This window comes from Aquarana catesbeiana, linkage group LG01 (assembly GCF_042186555.1).
Source record: "Aquarana catesbeiana isolate 2022-GZ linkage group LG01, ASM4218655v1, whole genome shotgun sequence".
Taxonomy (NCBI): Eukaryota; Metazoa; Chordata; class Amphibia; order Anura; family Ranidae; genus Aquarana; species Aquarana catesbeiana.
In genome coordinates this window covers 267,506,683-267,531,727 of record NC_133324.1, presented here as the reverse complement: position 1 = coordinate 267,531,727, position 25,045 = coordinate 267,506,683, and the positions used below count along the sequence as shown (strand labels likewise).

The following is a 25,045-nucleotide window of genomic DNA, read 5'->3' as shown; positions in this document are numbered from 1 at the left end:
GCATCTTATCAGTGCCCATCAGTGCATCTTATCAGTGCCTATCAGTGCGTCCTATCAGTGCCCATAAATGCCTCTTATCAGTGCCTTCTATCAGTGCTCATCAGTGAATCCTAGCAGTGCCCATCGGTGCCTCCTATCAGTGCTCATCAGTGCCTCCTATCAGTGCCCATAAATGCCTCCTATCAGTGAATCCTATCAGTGCCCATCAGTGCCGTCTCTCAGTGCCCATCAGTGCCATCTATCAGTGCCCATTAGTGCCTTCTATTAGTGCCCATTAGTGCCTTCTATCAGTGGCCATTAGTGCCTTCTATCAGTGCCCATTAGTGCCTTCTATCAGTTCCCATCAGTGTCTTTGTTCTATAAATGCTCATCGGTGAATCCTATCAGTGCCCATCAGTGCTGTCTGCCTTCTCAGGACAGCAAGGCTCTGAGCGGTGAGCGTGTCTCTCATGGAACAGCAGCACAGAGACACCGGCATTGACAGTTCTATCTCCCCCTCTGTCCTTCCTCTCTCTCACCAGATCACAGAGGACACAGCTGATCTGCTCCCCTTCCTCCCCTCTCCTGTGTGTGCTCCGCAGGAGATGTGAGCTTGTTAGCTTCACACTTGAGTGCCCGTGGAGCACACATAGGAGAGGGGAGGGGGGAGAAGGGGGAGCAGATCAGCTGTGTCCTCTCATCTGGTGCGAGAGAGGACAGACGGAGAGGGAAATAGAACTTTCAATGCCGGTGTCTCTGTGCTGCTATTCAATGAGAGACACGCTCTCCTCTCAGAGCCGTATGAACAGCAACCCCGCTGGGCCCCCCTGACAGTGACGGAATGCCAGGGCTCCGTCGCAAGTGCGACTGTTGCGACCCTGGTAATTCTGCCACTGCCTCCCTCTCTTCTCTCCATATTTACCATTCTCTTCTTCCTCTTTTCTCTTCTTTATTGTCTTTTTCCTTTGCATCACCTTCTTTGCTTCTTTGCTTTTTTTTTTCCCCATTGACGGTGTTTACCGTACAAAATGCCACGTGGGGTACAAAGACTCTCTAGTGACACCTTTTTACATATATCTGCCTTCCATGCCTGTAATTGCTTTCCTTGTGCTGAGTCTTTTATGCACATGTTTTATTTTTTGTCATGCATGCTATATGGTTACTTACCGTGTGATGCCTTAAAATAAAGTATTAAAAGAAAAAACTGGAAACTGATCGGTTTCTATGCAGAGCTGCACCAGATTTTGCACTCTCCAGTTTTAGTAAATCAACCCCATTACTACTAAGGGAGACAATGATGAATCTAGCAGCATATGTAAGTTTTGTATTTATTGCAATGTGGTGGTGAGGTGAAGGGCTTTGGAAAATTTTTTACTTCCACTTTTCCAATTTTAAATAGCCAAAACGCATTAATCAAGAAAGAAATTAAATAATTTCTTTCACTTTTACAAAGGTTTCACAATATTACATGCTTGACAAAGGGCAACAGCCCCGTAACATTGTGTGATCAATACTGTACTCTTATTTTGCACCAGTAAATTAGATAAATATTTAGGAGAATGGCTTCTGGACACCCATTTCCTAAAGAATCTAAAGTAATACTAAGGGCATAAAATAAACAAGAGGTTATATTTACCAGTGTAAACAGTACACTGAGGGTGCATGTAATTTGATAAAATTGACTTTGCTCATTCCACATTTTCTTTTACAGATCTAGCATAGGATATAGGATACCATAGGATACCAATGATAGCAAGTGACCTTGCTATTATTGGTATTCGAGAATTGTACTGCAATGAGGGTGATGTAGAGAAATAAAGGTTTCATCAGAAGCTGGTGGAGATTACTGTAGCAGTGATAACTATTACAGTGATTTCCATCTTCGATGGGGATCCCACAGGTATGGCACATACATACTTACATTGGTCTAAGCTGGACCATTGTAACTATGTAAACATTTACATACCTAAACTTTAGTCTTAAATACATTATAAGGCAAATTTCATTTGTATTGCTCCAAATTGCAAAACGTTTCTAAAAAAGGCATATGCTGAAAGCATTTAAGAATGTGGATCTTATACCAATATATTCTTTACTGTATACATTTTACATGGGGGGTACTAAGTTAATCTGGAGACAATTAGTATTCTTCATTGTTAGACATTGGGGTTGGTTTACTAAAGACAAAAACAGTGCACTTTGCAAGTTCAGATGTTCCAGAGCCTAGTAAATGAGGTAAAGTTTCACTGTGCAAACAATAACCACACATGCAAGGAAAAAAATTGATTTTTGCTTGCACATGATTGGATGATGGAAGTCAGCAGAGCTTCCCCTCAATTACTAACCTCTGTAGCAAATTGCCTTGCAGAGTATACAGTTTATTTGCCTTTAGTAAATCAACCCATTGTTTGAAAATGGCACAGCACTTTCCAGTAGCAATGCTTTTAAGTCTTCGCGTGGCTGAACACAATTTAGCTGTGGGGTCAGATTTCCTCTATAACCTTGTGTCAGGGCTGGCTCAGCCCTTCCTTCTCTCACCTGGCCGCTCAGCTGTCGGCTAATTGCAAGCTCTCATCTCTCTCCACAGTTAACCAGCTGTTGTGGATCTGCTCGTCAGTCCCACCTATTTAAAGATCTCCAGCTCACTTCATTCCTGCCTTCACCTTGGTCACATCACAAGAAACCATCTCCTGCATTCCTGTTTAAAGACTGGCTTTGCTGACATCCCTTCTGGCTCCTTATCCTGCTTGCTGTTCCTCTACTTGGATCCCTGACTTCTGGCCTGGCTGATTACCCGATCTGGTTACTGAACTCTGGCTTGGCTGATTACCCGATCTGGTTACTGAACTCTGGCTTGGCTGACTACCCGATCCGGTTACTGGACTCTGGCTATGCTTTGACTACGCTTACTCTATTTACCTTTTTATTTTTATTAATAAACAAGTGTGATTTTACTGTACTTCTGTCTCGGTCTGGTTCATGGTTTCTGACAATAGGCGAAGGCCATGAATTCAGAAGATACAGTCAATCCACTTGTTGGTAATATTTTTTCCAGATGGATGAGCAAGATCACCGCATGGATGTTTGCCGTGGCGTTACAAATGCTCCTGAGTCACACGGCTCACCTGGAATCCCCCACTGTGGCTACTCCAGTACAACATGAGTTGCAGGCCGTCCCTGCTGCTGTGCCAGTCTCTGTGCAGGCACCCGCCTTGAGTATTACCTCTATAAGAGGTATGTCTGGCTCCACCCCGCTTCCCCATTTGGGGGCGATCCAGTTCAATGCAGAGGGTTTCTCAACCAAGTTGAGATATACTTTGAGATGCTGCCCCAGACATTTCCCATGGACAGAAGCAAAGTAGAAATATAAAGGAAAATGCAGCGTTCAAAAAAAGTGTGAGGTGTTAGTGTAACCAAAACATAAATGATGCACCTAATGGTGGAACAAAAGTTCAAAATCCAAACACATAGTATGCAAAAAATGTGTAATAAGTCCACACTGTAAAAAGAAATCAATCCAAATTAAAGTGTTGGGAAAGACCTGCACAGGCAGGTGTGGGTGATGTGAATCCGCAGGTGGAACAACAAAGTCAGTGATGAACAATGTGAATCCGTGACTGAAGAACAACATCAAAGGTGTAAAACATCAATGAGTAGAGGAATTGATGTTTTACACCTTTGATGTTGTTCTTCAGTCACGGATTCACATTGTTCATCACTGACTTTGTTGTTCCACCTGCGGATTCACATCACCCACACCTGCCTGTGCAGGTCTTTCCCAACACTTTAATTTGGATTGATTTCTTTTTACAGTGTGGACTTATTACACATTTTTTGCATACTATGTGTTTGGATTTTGAACTTTTGTTCCACCACTAGCTGCATCATTTATGTTTTGGTTACACTAACACCTCACACTTTTTTTGAGCGCTGCATTTTCCTTTATATTTGTATTTCATTGTTAGTCACAATGTATGCGGCGGCTGTTTCTCATTTATTTTTGTTTTTTTATTAGAGCACAGTGTTTTGTATTTTCTTGTATCAGAAGCAAAGTAGGGCTCGTGATATCTTTGCTTTCTGAGAGAGCCATGTCCTGGGCTAACCCTCTATGGGAGACGCAAAAACCTGTTGTCTTGAGTTACCCTGAGTTTGTGGTCTCCTTTAAAAGGGTATTTGACACTCCCGCACACTCCGCTTCTGCTGCCAAGTGCCTCATGTCCATCAAACAGAGTACAAGAACTGTTGCCGATTACGCCATTGAGTTCTGTACTCTGGCAGCAGAGGTTGCTTGGAACAATGAGGCCCTCGTGGTTGCTTTTTCTCATGGTCTCTCAGATTCCATCAAGGATGAGATAGCAGCCTGAGATATACCCACTGAGCTGGAGAGCTTGATCTCGTTTGCCAGACTTTCTCCAGACTCAGAGAAAGACTTTCTTTAAAGAAGCACATGCGGAAGCCTCCTGTCCGTTTGCCTCCGAGCTTTGAAGTCCCACCCGTCCCTTCCTCACCTCCCATGCCTCCTGGTACTGAGTCAGTGAAGATGAACCCATGCACTTGGGCTTCACGTGTCTTTCTGTGGATGAGAGAGCCTTTAGGAGGAGGCCAGGCAGGTCACTTTTTGAAGTCTTGTCCTACCCGTCCTGGGAACACCCGAACCTTGAGGTCCTGTCATGGACAGACCTTAGGTGGTGTTGTGTCGTCCCCAGTTATCCAGAAGGATAAGCCCCTGGTTTCAATTACCCTTTCTTGGGCTAAGTCGTATATCGAGATACAGGCTGTAATCGACTCTGGGGCTGCAGGCCTGTTCATTGATGCTGCCTTTGTATCAAAGCACTTGATTCCACTGCAGCTGCGTGACACTCCACTTGCCATTGAGGCTTTTGACAGGAGACCTCTACAGCCTGGCCATATGACTCACAAGACTGCTCCATTGTCCATGGCCGTAGGGGCTCTTCACCATGAGATAATCCAATTCCAAGTGATTCCCTCTCCTAAGTTTCCGCTGGTTATTGGTTATCCTTGGTTACAGAGGCACAACACCTCTTTTGATTGGCTCCGTGCTGAGGTTATCTCCTGGTCACCACAATGCAATGAAACATGCTTCCGGAAGGTAGCCAAGGTCTTGTGTACCTCTTCACTCTCCTCCCTGCCAGAGGAGTACCGTGATTTTAGCGATGTCTTTGACAAGGGTCAAGCCGGTAGTTTGCCTCCACACCGGCCGTATGATTGCGCAACTGACCTTCAACCTGGTGCCACTCCCCCTCGTGGACGGGTTTACCTTTTGTTGGTCTTGGAGGATAAAGCCATTGAGGAGTATGTTGCAGACGCACTTTCTCAGGGTTTCATCCACAAATCCTCATCTCCTGCTGGTACTGGTTACTTCTTTGTGAAGAAGAGGAGCGGTGAACTGAGAGCTTGTATTGATTATAGGGGTCTCAATCGTTTCACGATTAAGAATGCCTACCCGATCCTGTTGATTACAGAGTTATTTGACCATCTCAAGGGAGCAACGGTTTTCACTAAGCTTGATCCGAGAGGGGCTTACAGTCTCGTAAGGATTAAGGAGGGCGACGAGTGGTAAACTGCGTTTAATACCAGAACAGGCCATTATGAGTATCTCGTAATGCCTTTTGGCCTTTGTAACACCCCAGCAGTTTTCCGGGAGTTTATTAACGATGTCCTCCGAGATTTGTTGCAGTTATGTGTGGTGGTTTATCTCGATGATATCCTCATATTTTTCCAAGTCCCTGGAGAGCCACCACACAGATGTCTGTCGTGTGCTTCAGAAATTAAGAGAGAACAATCTCTATTGTAAACTGAAGTGTGAGTTCCATCGGGAACAGGTTAAATTCCCGGGCTTGTCATTTCCACTGCTGGTTTTTCGATGGACCCAGAGAAACTTTCGGCAGTCCTACAGTGGCCTTGACCCACGGGGTTACGTCCCCTGCAGCGTTTCCTGGGTTTTGCCAATGATTATGGGAAGTTTATTCGTAACTTCTCGTCTCTGGTCAAGCCCCTGACCGATATGACCAGAAAGAACGGTAACCCACAGAGTTGCTCTCCGGAGTCCATTAAGGCCTTTGAAAGTCTCAAGGCTGCCTTTGTTTCTGCTCCTGTGTTGGCACATTCTGATCCTACATTACCTTTTATCCTTGAGGTTGATGCTTCTGAGACGAGGTGTTGGCGCCCTTCTGTCTCAGCGTCCTACCTCTGAGAGTGCTATGCATCCTTGTGGATACTTTTCCAAGAAATTGTCACCTGCCGAGTGCAATTACAAGATTGGTGACAGAGAGCTGTTGGCAATCATTTTAGCCCTGAAAGAATGGAGACATCTCCTCGAAGGTACCACTGTGCCGGTTCTCATTCTTACTGACCATAAGAATCTCACATTCTTGTCTGAGGTTTCAATAAGGAGAGGCTAAACGCCTCTCTCCCAGAAGGGCACGATGGGCTCTTTTCTTGTCAAGTTTCAATTACATTGTCTCATTCTTACCCGGTACTAAGAATGTAAGGGCTGACGCCTTGTCATGACAATTTTCCTCCACTTCCAAGTTGGAGTCAGTTCTGGTTCCTATGATTCCTCCTAATCGTATTCTGGCCATGGTTCGCACAAGTCTTACTTCTCCTTGGGGTGACAAAATCCTTGCTGCTCAGGTCGATGCTCCTCCTGAGAAACCTTGTGACCGCTGCTTTGTCCCAGAGTGTCTCCGTACTGCCATGCTCCAGACTTACCATTCTCCCAAGGCAGCTGGCCACCCTGGAAAGAATGAACACGTTTGGGCCATTTCTAAACAATTCTGGTGGCCTAGTCTACGTGCTGATATAACTGCCTTCGTAGCTGCCTGTTCCATGTGTGCTCAGAGTAAGACTCCACAACTCCTTCCAGTGGGCCTCCTACAACCCATACCCAATGGAGAGAGGCCCTGGACCCACCTGTCTATGGATTTCAGTTGTTCCAAGGCAACACAGTTATCCTTATGGTGGTTGACCGGTTCTCAAAGATGTGTCATTGTATTCCACTTAAGAAGTTGCCCACTTCTAAGGAACTGGCTTCCATTTTTGCTCGGGAGATCTTTCGCTTACATGGGCTACTCAAGGTGATTGTCTCGGACAGGGGTAGTCAGTTTGTGTCCCAGTTCTGGCGAGCCTTTTGTGCACAGTTGGGAATACAGCTTGTTTTCTCCTCTGCGTATCACCTGCAGTCTAATGGGGCTGCAGAACAAGCCAATCAGTCCTTGGAGCAATTCCTATGTTGCTATATTTCTGACCATCACAACAACTGGTCAGACCTATTACCATGGGCAGAGTTTGCTCACAACAGTTCCTTGAATTCTGCTTCCCGATTGTCTCCGTTTATGGCGAATTATGGTTTCCAACCTTCCATGTTGCCTGACTCGTTTGTTCTGCAGAGTATTCCTGCGCTAGAGGAGCATCTCCGCGATCTTCGTTCCACTTGGGCACAAGTCCAGGAGGCTTTGCGTCATGCTAATGATAGGTACAGACTCCATGCTGACCGCAGACGCCTGCCTGAGCCTTCCTACCAGGTTGGGGACAGGGTCTGGCTGTCATCTCACAACCTCCGACTTCGTGTTCCCTCACTGAAGTTCGCACCTCAGTTTATTGGGCCTTTCCCTATCCTTCGCAGGATTAACCCAGTGGCTTACGCGTTGGACCTTCCTCCTAGTATGCGCATCTCTAATGTGTTTCATGTCTCCTTATTGAAACTGTTGGTCTGCAACCGCTTTACCACCTCGGTGCCACATCCTCACTCTATACAGGTTGAGAACCATGAGGAGTATGAGGTACAATCCATTGTTGATTCCCGTTGGTTCCGTGGGCACATACAGTACCTGGTGCATTGGAAGGGGTATGGTCCTGAGGAACGCTCCTGGGTCTCATCCTCGGACGTACATGCTCCTGCCCTCCTCCGTGATTTCCATAGACATTTTACCCGCAAGCCCGGTGGTCCTCTGAGGGGGAGGGGTCATTTAGGAGGAGGGTACTGTCAGGGCTGGCTCAGCCCTTCCTTCTCTGAGCTGGCCGCTCAGCTGTCGACTAATTTCCAGCTCTCATCTCTCTCCACAGTTAACCAGCTGTTGTGGATCTGCTCGACAGTCCTGCCTACTTAAAGATCTCCAGCTCACTTCATTCCTGCCTTCGCCTTGGTCACATCACAAGAAACCATCTCCTGCGTTCCTGTTTAAAGACTGGCCTTGCTGACATCCCTTCTGGCTCCTTATCCTGCTTGCTGTTCCTCTTATTGGATCCCTGACTTCTGGCCTGGCTGATTACCCGATCTGGTTACTGAACTCTGGCTTGGCTGATTACCCGATCTGGTTACTGAACTCTGGCTTGGCTGACTACCCGATCCGGTTACTGGACTCTGGCTATGCTTTGACTACATTTACTCTATTTACCTTTTTATTTTTATTAATAAACAAGTGTGATTTTACTGTACTTCTGTCTCGGTCTGGTTCATGGTTTCTGACACCTTGATTGCTGCCATTTCACTTTTTAGTGCATTGCTGATCTCACCTTCATATCTAGGCCACTTGCTTTACCATATGGTTAGATACTATGGGGGTTATTTACGAAAGGCAAATCCACTTTGCATTATAAGTGCACTTGGAAGTGCAGTCACTTTAAATCTGACGCGTAGATCCAAAATTAGGGGGAGCTCTGCTGATTTTATCATCCATACATATGCAAGCAAAAATGCTGTTTTTTTATTTTCCTTGCATGTCCCCCTCAGATCTACAGTGATTCCACTTCCAAGTGCACTTGTAGTGCAAAGTGGATTTGCCTTTAGTAAATAACCCTGGATATGTTCTGCTCATCATTTTAAATAATTTCATTTTAGCAAGGTTTGTTGAAAGAACACATTTTTAGAAAATTATATATTAGGTCCCACAAACTAGGACAGCTTTAATCAGTAGTCTAAAGAGTATCAGCCTTTATTAAATGGCAGCACAGTAGAAGATGAGCTTTGTGTTTGCTGTGGGGCAACTTTAAGAAAACAATCCGAAAAAGCATTAGCTGTGTTTCAAAACTACAGCTACAGCACTAAAAAAATGCAGTAACATCACTAACTTAGGTTTACTGGAATCCCACCATTGTGATATTTTATTTGCTATGGTTGCATTCATGTAACAGTACAGTAATACCTCTTAAAAGACAACCTTGGAGAAATAATGATGCTGTCAATGCTGATCTGCCTCTGAAATGCTTAGGTACCATGCATACAGTTAAGCTGATCCTTGTTTTGAGGAACTGATGCAGACTATGAATAAGAATGACGTAAGAACTCTTTATCTACAGACCAGTCAATTAGCATTTTCAAAAGAAGAGGTCCTTTAAAGCTGAAGGTCAGGAATTTATTTTTTATCAGCACCATACACTTTAGTTATATGAAATGGTGTGTATCCCATTACCTGCAGGCTGCTGCTTCTGCTAAAAAAAATTGCTCTGCTGTGCATCTGCTGAGTCGCCAAATACTGTCCTGAGTGGCTGTCTTCTGGAGCTGTTAGGGTTAAAGTGAAGCTAAATTAAGCTAAAATAGTCATTTCCACCTAACAGTGATGCAAAGTTACATCCCACGCCAGCCGCTGTCCTCTTCTCCTGGGATACATCTGGGTACTGAATTTTCAACCTCTTGATTGGCCAGCAGTGGGGGTATTCACAGAAGTCAGTCATTCCAGCACAGCCAGAGCATGCCGGAAATGCACGCTAAGCTGCTCAGGCGCAGCTCCACGTACATTGAATAAAAGACTGCAAGAAGGGAGGTAAGTTTGTGGTATTGCAGAAGAGACACACTATGTCTTTTCTGTGATAAAGAGCTGCCTGCTCGCAGTCTTCTACAAACTAGATCTAGTTCCACTTTACTTAGTACAAGAAATTAGGGCTCGTATTCCTATGCACCAAAAGTCACTGGGAGAACACAAGACCTCACATTTATTAGGATTTCAGCGAATAATGGGATTTTAGTGTGTTTTTGTTATTTTGATACTATTAGGATGGGGAACATGAACTCTTATAACCTTCCGGAGAGCTAGGGGTTAAGATACATATCACTATCTTTGATGTTAAAAAAAATGTGTGGTGCCTTGGAGGTATAGGTTCAGCCAAAAAAACATCACAAAAGGCAATATGTTATTAAAAATCTCTCAAATAACAAGATTAGTCCACCAGAATAGAGTTGCAAGTGCCTCTTGGCTTTGAATTATATATTTAAAAGAATGACACCACACTGCAGTTCTATACCAATACCAAAATGGGCTAATAAATTAGTATGGCAGTATTGTAACAACTTCACCACTCATTGGCCAATCCCACAGAGATATTACAGAGGAGGAGTATGTAAATAAATGGTGGGGTTGGAGAGCCGTTGGGGTAGTCCATATATCAATCCCCTCTACTCACACGGCCACTACTCAAATGGAAGATCACAAAAAAGCCAAAACAATAAATTGGTTGAAATCTCCCAAGTACCTCTACCACTAATCAAAGGAAGTCATTGAATGCTCAGTCCTCATCCTACGGAAACTATGCATCACCCCAAAAGAAAATAAACGGTGCAAAAAACGAGCTCAACATGTTCGCTTTATCAAACAAGCTTTTTCAGGAGTAAAGTCTAACTGTGGATCAAAAACAAACAAATCAAATATAAAGCACATGGAAAAGAAAAAAAAGTTGCACTGCTCACCCACCTCCTTCTGCCCTCTCAGCCATTCACATAACTACACTCCCACAACGCATTGCATTCTGGGAATGGGAACAGTTGAATGACAGGATTCCACCGCCCATTCCCTGAAATATGGGAAACTATCTTCTATCTGTGTGGTGAGTGACTGGTATCTTCCTCCTGATATCAGCATTGTTTGATTCAGTGTGTGCCTCTCCCAAACCAGATCTGCCCTACTGAGCACCCACCACTACTGCAAAAACCTACTTGTGGCAGCCTGAATCAGAATTTTCTACCAGAGACAGAAGATGTCACTGACCATAAAGATGAAGATTGCAGGGCTCTGGGGTAAGGTACAGTAACATTTCTTTTTGATACATGCCCTGTAGTGTCAAAAGGAGGGATAAAATGCTGGGAGATGGGCTTAAAATACTCCAGATAGATTTTTGTTTATGACTTGTATAAGTACCTGGCCCAAAAGTACCCAAAGAGTTTTCAAGATATGTACAGGCTTGGAACATGTATTAAGGTAGGGTTCATAAATTTAAAATTAATTTTATGATATGGCTGTTTGTGCCCACAATCCACTGATGCTGCATTGCTTTGCAGTAACCAATATTTCTTCAATAATAAACTAGCTTGAGCTCTAGTATTCAGATCAGTACTGGCAGGAGTCCATAACAACTAAGTGGTCAGTCTACCTAGAAACAGTTTCGCTGTCAAAATATTCCCTTTACACATCATTTCATCTCATTCCACCACTTTCTTCTATTTCTTTTTTTCTGTTGCTGGCGATCTATCAGCAGCCAAGCTGTGTGTTGCTTTTAATGTTTATGTTTTGATCTAACATGTATATGTTAATCTCTTGGCTCCAGGAAAGACCTGGAGATTTCTGCTGCATATTCCAGCCTCCAGTAGAGAGGAAGAATCAGGGACTGTAGGTGGAAATACTGAATGTTCTTTTGATGATAACTTCACTTGTGATTTGCTCTTGGGGCATTACTACAAGGACTAGATGCAAATTTAGCCCCAATGCACATTCTTTACATGCCGCTCCTCTATTTCTTCTTACAGTTTATTGAACTGATGGTAGAAAGCGCAGACGTTGCTTCCTTCCTCCATACTTTTTTGGTGAAGTCTGAAAAATCAAAGCTGTGGTTCTTTCAATATGCTATCGAGCACACAAGCAAAGTCACATCATCTGCAAATTTTTGCAATCAATGTGGCCAATCTATAATACTTCAATCCCTGGTTTGTTGATGAGTGATACAAACATACTTATGTGAATATTTTTTGTCAAAAGGCTTGCAAATGAGATGATTAATATACTGATTAGCTTTCATTTAGAGGCTTCTAAAGAAGTTCAACTCTAATTAAAAAATATTTTGTTTTGGCTGGAGTGAAGAAGGATATAATTTCTTTCAGGGTTCCCATCGGGGACATTTCTCCTCACTTCTCCTCACTTCCTGGGTGGCAGAGGAAATCAGCAAAGCCTCATCAATAGGATACAAAGAGCAATAAAAACACTATATTTCGCTAAGTGTAAAAGAATTAAAACCTCTGACTGTTTTTTACTGCTGTCTGTGTATCCAATAAGGAGTCTGGTCACTGAGACAGAACAAAAAGTACTACTTACCTAGCAGAGACAGACGTTATAACTCATTACTGCACTACTTATAACTAAATGTAACATTTTGTATAGAGTAGGGATTTAAATTGGCACATTACTAACCACTAATATATTGTTTTGAATTCAGGTTAATATTGGCTTAAAGTGTAACTATACTTACCTTGAACACAGCAATGCGCCATTCCCAGAACTCATAACGCCATTGACATCTTCAGGTGGCAGGCTTCTGGGTCTCGATCGCCGGCTGCTGTTACTGGCTGGACCGAGATGATGTCACTCCCACACATGCACAGGAGATCCGTAGCTTGCGCAGGTTACTGTACAGTTGTAGACAGGCATGTAAGTAACTTTAATGCAAATGAGACAAAGCATGTTTTTATGCATTAAAAATCCTGCCTGTCCGTCCATTTTCATTGTAGAGCCTAAAGTTCTACTTTAAGTAACACAAATATGAGAAATGAATTTGTTCATTATGATTGGACAATGAATGTCACCATTCCAAAAAAATCTATGCTTCACCTTCCATCAGACCTCTGATTTTTAACTCAACTTTACAAGAGTTGACTTGTAGTCCACTCCAGTTATCTTTTGCATATATTATTATGGAGAATGATACAAACACTGAAAGATGGAACTCTAACAAGATCACAACCTTGGTGGGAAAGTGTCTCAGATCTTGGTGTCTCACATATGGACCATATGTGTCTTTATGGTGATGGATAATACCTACAAAGTATGGTAGCTATGATACCAAGCAAGAGGTGTTAGGAAGAGTGGCCAGTGTACATGGTTTAGGAGGAAGGGGTTGCAATGAAGGCCTCCCTACCTTTTCCAGGCCTGAAAGCTAGGAAACACCACAACCCTTGCTCCAGCACTACTGAGAATAGTTACATAGCTCCCAACTGTTCCATATTTCAAGGAGACTGTCCCTGATTTGGAACAAAGTCCCTCTGTCCCTCCCTCTTTCCTCCTCATTTGTCCCTCATTTAGAGTCTTGCGAGCTACCCAAAAAACAAAACTAGGAGGTGAGGAGAGGTGAGCCTATACCCATTGGGGGGGGGGGGGGGGGAGCACGAGTGAGGTGATTCATTGGTGGTCTGGAAAGTTTATATACAAGATTTCACACTATAAATGCATGTTAAGTGTTTTAAACAACTCAAGCATTATTAGAGTCTTTTTCTCTGCATATACTCTGCCACTGACATCTTGAGGAGGAGATCTTGGGAGACGTTTAGGAGCCAGCTATGTTGGATATCTTACTGAGTCCTGGGGTGGCTCACAGGCTTTTTCTGACCCTGCTTAGTTGGGGGTTGCACTCCCAGAGGTGAGCCTATACCCATGGGGGGAGCACGAGTGAGGTGATTCGTTGGTGGTCTGGAAACTTTATATACAAGATTTCGCAATATAAACACATGTTAATTGTTTTAAACAATTCAAGCACTATTGGAGTCTTTTTCTCTGCATATACTCTGCTGCTGACAACCTGAGGAGGAGATTTTGGGAGAGGTTTAAGAGCCAGCTGTTTTGGATATCTCACTGAGTCCTGTGGTGGTTCACAGGCATTGTCTGACTCTGCTTAGTTGGGGGTCACACTCCCAGAGGTGAGCCTATACCCATCGGGGGGGAGGTGATTCGTTGGGGGTCTGGAAATTTTTTATAGGATTTCAAAATTTTTAGTTGTTCAGCAATCAACATCCATTTGTGGAATTTTACTTTTAATATGGACTTTTTTTTTGCATTTTATTTCATGGACATTTAATTATGCACTTTATATGTTGTTTTATTCAATGATTTTTGATATTTGTTTATATTTCATGATTCAGCACTGCACTCTTATATATTGATATAAAATACACTATTTAGCTTTCAAAAAGTATTTCACAGTGCTAAACCTTTCATCTAATTTCTAAATTGCTGCATTTGTAAATTTCAAAAGCCAGTATAAAAGAATAACAGTGGTAAAAAAAAGCACTTGTGGGTTAACCTAATCATTTTTGTATAATTCTCATTTAAGGGGGGTATGGCAGGGGGTCTGTCCTATTCTTACATAGTTTTGCTAATAGGTGTCTCTCTTACCATCTCAAATAGTTGTGAAGTATGCAGTTATAATGAAATAAAGTTGGATTTCAAAGTAAGCAATGTTTTTTATTTTTTGAGAATATAAAGTTGTGCATGTACAGTATTTAATGTTGGAAATATGATGTAAGTTTATGAATAGGGTTCAGCAAAGACATATTTTTATTCTATTATTCAGGTCTGGCAGTGCGGGGGCAGTATGGAAGTTCTACCTTGCTCCAGAGTTGCTCATATTGAACGAACAAAGAAGCCTTATAACAATGACATTGACTACTATGCAAAGCGTAATGCCCTACGAGCTGCTGAAGTGTGGATGGATGAATTTAAGTCTCATGTCTACATGGCATGGAACATACCCATGACGGTAAGCAACATTCATCCGTGATTTTGCCTATAATTATTACCTTTGAAGTGTTTAGGAAAGTCATCAAATACTCTAATAGAGCAGTTACAATCTAAGTAATTCATATGATGAAAACATAGTTTACCCTTAGGAAACATTTTATAAAAATATGATTGGTGGTTCCAGAGATATAGGTATATATGTTGTATGTAGATATGAACTATTTCTATAAATGCTGAGCTGTCCTATCTCTCTCTATCCTTATTTTCGTCCAGTGAGGCCACCCATTACAATCATTGAAAGGTGACTAAGGGTAAGATAGAGCATGACTTTTACATGAAGAGGCAAGGTTTTTATATAATTTCAGCTTCCTGTATCTCTGGATCTATTGATCATTTTGACATTTGTTCTTCTCTGTTAAGTAATCTCTGCTTATCCGTTTTTTTTATCATATATTATTTGGAATTGCTTAGCCTTGTGATATTTTTACTTTAACCACTTCACCACCAGAACAGTTTTTTAAAAAAAAAGTTAAAATCTGCTAGAAAATTACTTAAATCCTCTAAAACATTATATATTTTCTGCAAGCAAAACCCCTGTAGAATACATAATAGTAGTTGCAATGTTTTATGCAACAGCATTTTTGCACGACTGGTTATTAAATCTATATTTTCAGAAAATTATACCATAAAATTCATTTTTTTGTAAACAAACACATACAGTGCCTTGAAAAAGTATTCATACCCCTTTCCACTTTTTGTTATGTTACAACCAAAAACGTAAATGTATTTTATTGGGATTTTATATGATAGATCAACACATAGTGGCACATAATTGTGACATGGAAGGAAAATGATAAATGGTTTTCAGCATTTTTTACAAATAAATATCTGAAAAGTGTGCCATGCATGAACATGGGAAAAATGCGCTACTTTACAGGCAGACTAAGGAGACCGCCCAGGCACGATATTTAAAGGAATATTTAATTTTTATTGTTTCACTTTAAGCATTATTAAAATCACTGCTCCTGAAAAAATGGTAGTTTTTAAAAACTTTTTTTTGCATTGATACATAGTACCCAGGTCCCCATACACTTTTTTATGGCAATAACTTGCATATAAGCCTTTAAAATTAGCACTTTTTATTTTTCACGATCGTGTCCCATAGTCTTTAATGGTGTTCACATGTTTGCACAAATTTTTTGTCTGTTCGCATGTTCTGGTGCAAACCGAACCGGGTGGTGTTCGGCTCATCCCTGTTTACCAATTAGGTGACTTCTGAAGGCAATTGGTTCCACTTTATTTTAGTTAGGGGTATCATAGTAAAGGGGGCTGAATACAAATGCACGCCACACTTTTCAGATATTTATTTGTAAAAAACGTTGAAAACTATTTATCATTTTCCTTCCACTTCACAATTATGTGCCACTTTGTGTTGGTCTATCACATAAAATCCAAATAAAATACATTTTTTTTTGTTTTTAACATGAAAAAATGTGGAAAATTTCAAGGGATATGAATACTTTTTCAAGGCACTGTAACAATCTTTTCAATTCGATAAATCAAATTTTTATTTGTACAAAATAAAAGATGATCAATGGTGGTGGCATCAAGTAAATAGGTACTGAATATGTCAAGCCTGGAAACTGCATCTGTCTGTGAAATGTTGAAGAATGACAGTACCACAAGTTATCAATAGATAACACTTTAAATGTCTTTTTTAGGCCACAAGTTTACAGGTAACCACCAGTGTGGTACCTAGTATGATCTCTCGCACTCTGACATGCGATTCCCAAAATGTATTATGTAATCTCTGTTTACACACATGTGCACACCCTAGATATGCATTTGAATACATACGTAGGTATGCACAGGGCAATAGGGGTGCTTCACATCATTTTTATTTATTTTTTGTATTTGTTAATACTTTTTTAAAATTATTTTTCACTTTTTTTTATTGCTATCACAAGGGGGGGTAACAAGTCCCTCTACCTGATAGCATTCGGCAAAAGTGACAGGTCCTCTTTTTGGAGAGATCAGTGAGTTGATATTTAAAAAAAGCACCCATGAATGCAGTTATATATAGATATATATATATGTATATATCTAAGTATTTGACCTATGTCAGCCTGTTGTAATGCCCTATAAAGCAACATTTAGACTGGGAGAGGATAAAGCAGCACTTGGAGTGTTCTGCTTTCCCATTTGGTGACAAGGAACATGCTAATAGGAAGTGAGAGCAGAGCGATGACCTCATCAGTATGGTGCCCCTCCTTCACACAGTAGTCAGAGACTGGGGGCAGGGAGGCTGTGTTTCTTAGCTGCAGCAGAGGGGAAATCAGGTCACCAGACTAGCCTTTCTGTAAGACGGTGCTGTGCAAATAACTGGACTGGATGGACAGGAATACAAATCCTTTAGCAAGAAAGATAGCTCCCATTTATGTATTTCAGCTGTATATTTAGCTGATTTCCTTGCATTCAGCTTTGACAATAATGAAATCTGCTGAAAGGTATGAAGTGCAGCTACATACGCATCTAATAACTGTTAGCAGCTTTCAGTATCTTTTGTTCAACCAATTGCCAGGTTGTTCTGATCAGCAAAGCTTCAGCATTCAAAATAGCTTCACTACCTAGAAGGGCCAGAACTTTGCCCAATCAGAATAACCCAACTGACTGACCGTTAGGGTGGTGCAAAGGGTACTGAAAGCTGCTGCAGATGTGTGCAGGCATATATGGGTGCCTGTACTTCATTCCTGACAGCAGATTTCGACATAATTAGAATTGACAGTCTGTTTAAGTTAGATCCTTGTTCTGGAATTACAAGTATCTTAAAGATTTGGAGTCTTTAAAGTGGTTGTAAATACTTACATATACCCAGTAAAGTGACTGGCCTCAGGTGATACATAGTGAAGAAACAAATCCTCCTATTAGGATTGCCACATCATCTCTTTAATCCAGGACACATATTAATTACACAGGTTCTGAGGCTGATTTAATGCAGATAAGACACCAAGTGAGTTTAATTACCTCTTTAATCAGCCACAGAACCTGTGTAATTAATGTGTGTCCTGGTTTTAAAGGGATGATGTGGCAACCCTAGCTCCTACGCAAGTTGTACCTGTTTATCTGCAGCACTCTCTTCTCTACATCTGTTCAAAGTGCAGAAATGAATACAGCATGTCTGAAATTTCAAAACACAGGGGGCGGGGAGCTAAAGTTACACTATGAAGGGCTCAGAGAGAGCTGATTGGTGGGAAGGGACACACCTCTCTTCTCACAGCACACAAGAACAGAGCTGAGGCTGCCAATCACAGGCTATCTGCTGGAGAGCCCTCCCCTGTCACCTTTTTATCTCTCTGTGTAAGAAAAAGTTGGCTTATACTGATAACAGAGGAACAAGGCACAGCAGACAGAAATAACACTTAGTGCTCTGGATTGAGACAGGTACACACTATAGAGTGATAAGCTTTGTATTTCATGTCAGAGGTTTACGGCCACTTTAAAACTGATAAATGGCAAACAAATACTTTATAACACCACCTGTATTTGTAGTGTGCTGTTGTGCACTGTATCATTACTGCACAAAACTGTATGCCATCTCAAAAGAGAAAAAATAGTTTTAGTCCTAAACTAGCAATCTGTGTCAATGAAATAAAGGAAGTGAAGTAAAACATAATTATTGTACTTGGTCACATAAATATAATATGGCATCTTATGGTTATTATGTTAACCATGCTCTTTTTGATTTGATGATTTCCCTGTCAGTTACTGAAAATCTGAACCAGTTTACTGCAATATACTTTGCAATGTTGTCATGGAGAATGTTTAAGCTATGAAGGTGAATCATTTTCACTAAAAAGTTAACGGATCTTACAATCTCTTAACAGAATCCCGGAGTGGACTTTGGAGATGTATCAGAAAGAACAGCTCTTCGCGAGAAACTGCAGTGTCGTAGCTTTAAGTGGTACTTGGAGAATGTATACCCTGAAATGAGGGTATATAATAACACTATAACTTATGGAGAGGTAAGAGGCTCTTGTATTCCGATTTTGCTGTTGCTCAGTCTTAATGATAGAGACATATGTATAGTTGTTTGAAACAGATAAAGCCAACATACCTTAGCAGAATTGGTAATTGGACCTGTAGCTAAAAACAGTGGACATATTGATTTTGTAGGCTAAACTAGTTTAAATCCTTCTAAAGATGTAGACATTAGTTTGCTGGCGGACAGTTTTAGGTTCTTGATAGTATAGACTTGCCTGTGTGTTGATCCACTTTACATAAGGTTAGCATTAAATCAAGCAACAAATTAGGCCATAGTCAGTATGGCAAAACCAAAAAAAATTTTGCCATAGATATCTGTTAAACCCATTAGGGTGTGTAGGTGACATGTCAACTATAAGCAGAATTTGAGTCTTATACGGTATAGTTTACTTATCACCTAAAATTTTGAATTATCTTTGTTGTGCCCTTTACTATGTGTGGGTGTGTATGCAATAGATGCATAAAGGATTAGGGATATTTAGTCACAAAACTGTCATGTAGCCATGAAGCAGTGTTAAAGTTTATATTATTGACTGAGGCCTCTCTAGGAAGATCTTCCTCATATCCTGTCCTTGTGACAATGTTCTAGCCTTCAGTTAACCTACTAAAAACAGTGTTTTAATTAAAAAACATTGTTCCTGTTTGAGATTTCTCCCCAGTTTGTGTCAACAGAACAGAAAGGTAAGCAATAAAACTCCCCAACCAGCCACAGAGAGAATTCAAAATTGAAAATTCTTCTTCATGCTACCCTGAAAAAAAAAATATTGTGGCTGGAGATATGCTTTAGATTGTATGTATAGCAATTTTCTTTGCTTTGGATAGAGTAGGGAAGAGTTAAATCCCTGATGGTCTCTGTGACATTGTGGAAATTTCCCTTCACTTCCTGCCCCAAGAGACACAGGCAGTTAAAGGAAATTTCCTAAAGTGAGCGTAAATTACCTCTTAACCACTTGAGCCCCGGACCATTATGCTGCCTAAGGACCAGAGGTCTTTTTCCAATTTGGCACTGCGTCGCTTTAACTGCTAATTGCGCGGTCATGCAATGCTGTACCCAAACGAAATTTGCGTCCTTTTCTTCCCACAAATAGAGCTTTCTTTTGATGGTATTTGATCACCTCTGCGGTTTTTATTTTTTGCGCTATAAACGGAAAAAGACCGAAAATTTTGAAAAAAAATGATATTTTCTACTTTTTGTTATAAAAAAAATCCAATAAACTAAATTTTAGTCATACATTTAGGCCAAAATGTATTCGGCCACATGTCTTTGGTAAAAAAAATGTCAATAAGCGTATATTTATTGGTTTGCGCAAAAGTTATAGCGTCTACAAACTAGGGTACATTTTCTGGAATTTACACAGCTTTTAGTTTATGACTGCCTATGTCATTTCTTGAGGTGCTAAAATGGCAGGGCAGTACAAAACCCCCCCAAATGACCCCATTTTGGAAAGTAGACACCCCAAGGAAATTGCTGAGAGGCATGTTGAACCCATTGAATATTTATTTTTTTTGTCCCAAGTGATTGAAAAATGACAAAAAAAAAAAAAAAAAAAAATATTTACAAAAAGTCGTCACTAAATGATATATTGCTCACACAGGCCATGGGCCTATGTGGAATTGCACCCCAAAATACATTTAGCTGCTTCTCCTGAGTATGGGGATACCACATGTGTGGGACTTTTTGGGAGCCTAGCCGCGTACGGGGCCCCGAAAACCAATCACCGCCTTCAGGATTTCTAAGGGTGTAAATTTTTGCTTTCACTCTTCACTGCCTATCACAGTTTCGGAGGCCATGGAATGCCCAGGTGGCACAAAACCCCCCAAAATGACCCCATTTTGGAAAGTAGACACCCCAAGCTATTTGCTGAGAGGCATATTGAGTCCATGGAATATTTTATATTTTGACACAAGTTGCGGGAAAGTGACACTTTTTTTTTTTTTTTTTTTTTTTTTTTCATAAAGTTGTCACTAAATGATATATTGCTCACACAGGCCATGGGCATATGTGGAATTGCACCCCAAAATACATTTAGCTGCTTCTCCTGAGTATGGGGATACCACATGTGTGGGACTTTTTGGGAGCCTAGCCGCGTACTGGACCCCGAAAACCAATCACTGCCTTCAGGATTTCTAAGGGTGAAAATTTTTGATTTCACTCTTTACTGCCTATCACAGTTTCGGAGGCCATGGAATGCCCAGGTGGCACAAACCCCCCCCAAATGACCCCATTTTGGAAAGTAGACACCCCAAGCTATTTGCTGAAAGGCATGGTGAGTATTTTGCAGCTCTCATTTGTTTTTGAAAATGAAGAAAGACAAGAAAAAACATTTTTTTTTTTTTCTTTTTTCAATTTTCAAAACTTTGTGACAAAAAGTGAGGTCTGCAAAATACTCACTATACCTCTCAGCAAATAGCTTGGGGTGTCTACTTTCCAAAATGGGGTCATTTGGGGGGGTTTTGTGCCACCTGGGCATTCCATGGCCTCCGAAACTGTGATAGGCAGTGAAGAGTGAAATCAAAAATTCACGCCCTTAGAAAGCCTGAAGGCGGTGCTTGGTTTTCGGGGTCCCGTACGCGGCTAGGCTCCCAAAAAGTCTCACACATGTGGTATCTGCGTACTCAGGAGAAGCAGCAGAATGTATTTTGGGGTGTAATTTCACATATTTCCATGGCATGTTTGAGCAATATATCATTTAGTGACAACTTTGTGCAAAAAAAAAAAAAAAAAAAAAAAAATTTGTCTCTTTCCCGCAACTTGTGTCGCAATATAAAATATTCCATGGACTCGACATGCCTCTCAGCAAATAGCTTGGGGAGTCTACTTTCCAAAATGGGGTCATTTGGGGGGGTTTTGAACTGTCCTGGCATTTTATGCACAACATTTAGAAGCTTATGTCACACATCACCCACTCTTCTAACCACTTGAAGACAAAGCCCTTTCTGACACTTATTGTTTACATGAAAAAGTTTTTTTTTTTTGCAAAAAAATTACTTTGAACCCCCAAACATTATATATTTTTTTAAAGCAAATGCCCTACAGATTAAAATGGTGGGTGTTTCATTTTTTTTTTTCACACAGTAATTGCGCAGCGATTTTTCAAACGCATTTTTTGGGGAAAAAACACACTTTTTTTAATTTTAATGCACTAAAACACGCTATATTGCCCAAATGTTTGATGAAATAAAAAAGATGATCTTAGGCCGAGTACATGGATACCAAACATGACATGCTTTAAAATTGCGCACAAACGTGCAGTGGCAACAAAATAAATACATGTTTAAAAGCCTTCAAAAGCCTTTACAGGTTACCACTTTAGATTTACAGAGGAGGTCTACTGGAAAAATTACTGCACTCGATCTGGCCTTCGCGGTGATACCTCACATGCATGGTGCAATTGCTGTTTATGTTTGACGACAGACCGCCGCTTGCGTTCGCCTTAGCGCGAGAGCAGGGGGCGACAGGGGTGTTTTTTTTTTTTTTTTTTTTTTCTTTATTATTTTTTTGCTTTTTTAATCTTACTTTTAAACTGTTCCTTTCATATTTTTTTTTTTAATCATTTTTATTGTTATCTCGGGGAATGTAAATATCCCCTATGATAGCAATAGGTAGTGACAGGTACTCTTTTTTGAAAAAATTGTGGTCTATTAGACCCTAGATCTCTCCTCTGCCCTCAAAGCATCTGACCACACCAAGATCGGTGTGATAAAATGCTTCCCCAATTTCCCAATGGCGCTATTTACATCCAGCGAAATCTAAGTCATGAAATACTCGTAGCTTCCGGTTTCTTAGGCCATAGAGATGTTTGGAGCCACTCTGGTCTCTGATCAGCTCTATGGTCAGCTGGCTGAATCACCGGCTGCATTCTCAGGTTCCCTGTTGAGACAGGAGAGCCAGAGAAAAACACGGAAGACGGTGGGGGGGGGGGCATTCCCTCCCACGGCTTGTAAAAGCAGTCTAGAGGCTAATTAGCCGCTAGGATTGCTTTTACATGAAAGCCGACCGCTGGCTGAAAAGAATGATACCAAGATGATACCTAAACCTGCAGGCATCATTCTGGTATAACCACTCAAAGTCGTGAATGGCGTACCTGAAGACAAAAAAATGGTTAACAATGGTTAACAATAAAGCACAGTAAAGTGTAAATAATTACACACCTGAAAAACAAACATGATAAAACATAATAACAATAACAATAACAATAAAACATTGCAGAATAGAATACAGTAAAAAAGAGCAGAACAATAGAGAGAGAGAATAGAGAGAGAGAGAACAATAAAACAACAACTATTTTTTTTTATTTCATATTTTTTTTTTTTTTTACACTTTTTTTGTAACTAACTTTTATAACGGTAACCGGTTCCAGGTTCGGGTCTCTCAAAATGCGATGGCATCTTGGGAGACCCTGTGAAAGTGTGCCTAGTCTGTGCAATGCTGTACCCTACGCTAATACTCAACTAGTGAATGGTAGCGTTCAAAACATTCACCAATGCAAAGACCAGGATTGTCAGGACAGGAGGGACAATAATAGCGGGTGTCACGCCTATATCCGCGCTTGCTGCAGACACGACATCTTTTTTGGGGGGTTCGTTGGGTAGGGGTACTCGGGAGGACATAAAAATGCCTCTCATGCAGCCGACTGCATTTGGTTGGGGATGTGAATGGGGGAAGTACGGGCGCTGCAAAAGCGGTGGGTTCCCAATTAGGATTGGCGAATGCAGCAGGAAGGGCACTATGGGCACGATGGGCCTGTGTTTGTCTTTTTGGTGGCAGCGGGACACTACTTGTGCTTGCCACCTCACCAGCTTCAACTGCACTTATGGGACTCGCCACGTCACCAAGTGTTACTGCAGTGCTGGTTTGACTACGACCGGGGTGTACTAGGCCGCTGGCGCTTGCCAGTTCACCAAAACGCTACCAAAAAACGTTAGCGATCGCAGGGATCAGGCCTGACTCTGCGAATGCTGCAGTTATGCGTTTAGTGTTTTGTAAGTGTCAGTGATCGATCGATACTGCACTTGGGTGGGCTGGGCCGGGCCGGGCGGAGGGGCAAAACGCAGGTGCTAGCAGGTATCTGGGCTGATCCCGCTAACACTGCGTTTTTGGGAACCCTAAACTGCTGGTGACGCTAGTATAGATCTGATCGGATCAGATATTGATGCGATCAGATACTATACCACTAAGGGAGGTGTACGGTGCGTGCGTGGGTGTTAGCGGTACTGGCGCTAATCTGACGCTGCCTGGGGCTGGTGCTTGCCAGTTCACCAAAACGCTACAAAAAAAACTGTTAGCGATCACAGGGATCAGGCCTGACTCTGCGAACGCTGCAGTTATGCGTTTAGTGTTTTGTAAGTGTCAGTGATCGATCGATACTGCACTTGGGTGGGCTGGGCTGGGCCGGGCGGAGGGGCAAAACGCAGGTGCTAGCAGGTATCTGGGCTGATTCCGCTAACACTGCGTTTTTGGGAACCCTAAACTGCTGGGGACGCTAGTATAGATCTGATCAGATCAGATATTGATCCGTTCAGATACTATACCACTAAGGGAGGCGTATGCTGCGTGCGTGGGTGTTAGCGGTACTGGCGCTAACCTGACGCCTGGGGCTGGTGCTTGCCAGTTCACCAAAATGCTACCAAAAAAACTGTTAGCGATCGCAGGGATCAGGCCTGACTCTGCGAACGCTGCAGTTATGCGTTTAGTGTTTTGTAAGTGACAGTGATCGATCGATACTGCACTTAGGTGGGCTGGGCGGAGGCACAAAACGCAGGTGCTAGCAGGTATCTGGGCTGATCCCGCTAACACTGCGTTTTTGGGAACCCTAAACTGCTGGGGACGCTAGTATAGATCTGATCGGATCAGATATTGATCCGATCAGATACTATACCACTAAGGGAGGCGTATGCTGCATGCGTGGGTGTTAGCGGTACTGGCGCTAATCTGACGCTGCCTGGGGCGACGCATATCACCGCCGGGCGATCAGGGGGCTAAACCTTTATTTGGTAATAAACGGCGGGTGCCCTGACACTATAAAAAATAAACGAACTAACCAGCGTCATCCGTAACGGTTATACGGTGATCAGTGGTGAAAGGGTTAACTAGGGGGCAATCAAGGGGTTAAAACATTTATTAGGTAGTATATGGGGGTCCCTGACGCTATAAAACGCTGACGGCGAACCTAAATATTTACCTCACTAACTAGCGTCACCAGCGACACTAATACAGCGATCAGAAAAATGATCGCTTAGTGACACTGGTGACAGGGGGTGATCAAGGGGTTAAAACTTTATTAGGGGGGGTT

The 25,045-nt window shown here is 41.9% G+C and overlaps 1 protein-coding gene across 1 annotated transcript in view; it reads left to right on the top strand.

Moving 5' to 3' along the window:
- Positions 1-25,045, top strand: part of GALNT9 (polypeptide N-acetylgalactosaminyltransferase 9) — a 433,263-nt gene that overhangs the window by 370,456 nt on the left and 37,762 nt on the right. The window contains exons 7-8 of the mRNA XM_073628324.1: positions 14,545-14,730; positions 18,596-18,733. Of these exons, the coding sequence (XP_073484425.1) occupies positions 14,545-14,730; positions 18,596-18,733 (324 nt within the window). The remainder of the gene's footprint in view (positions 1-14,544; positions 14,731-18,595; positions 18,734-25,045) is intronic.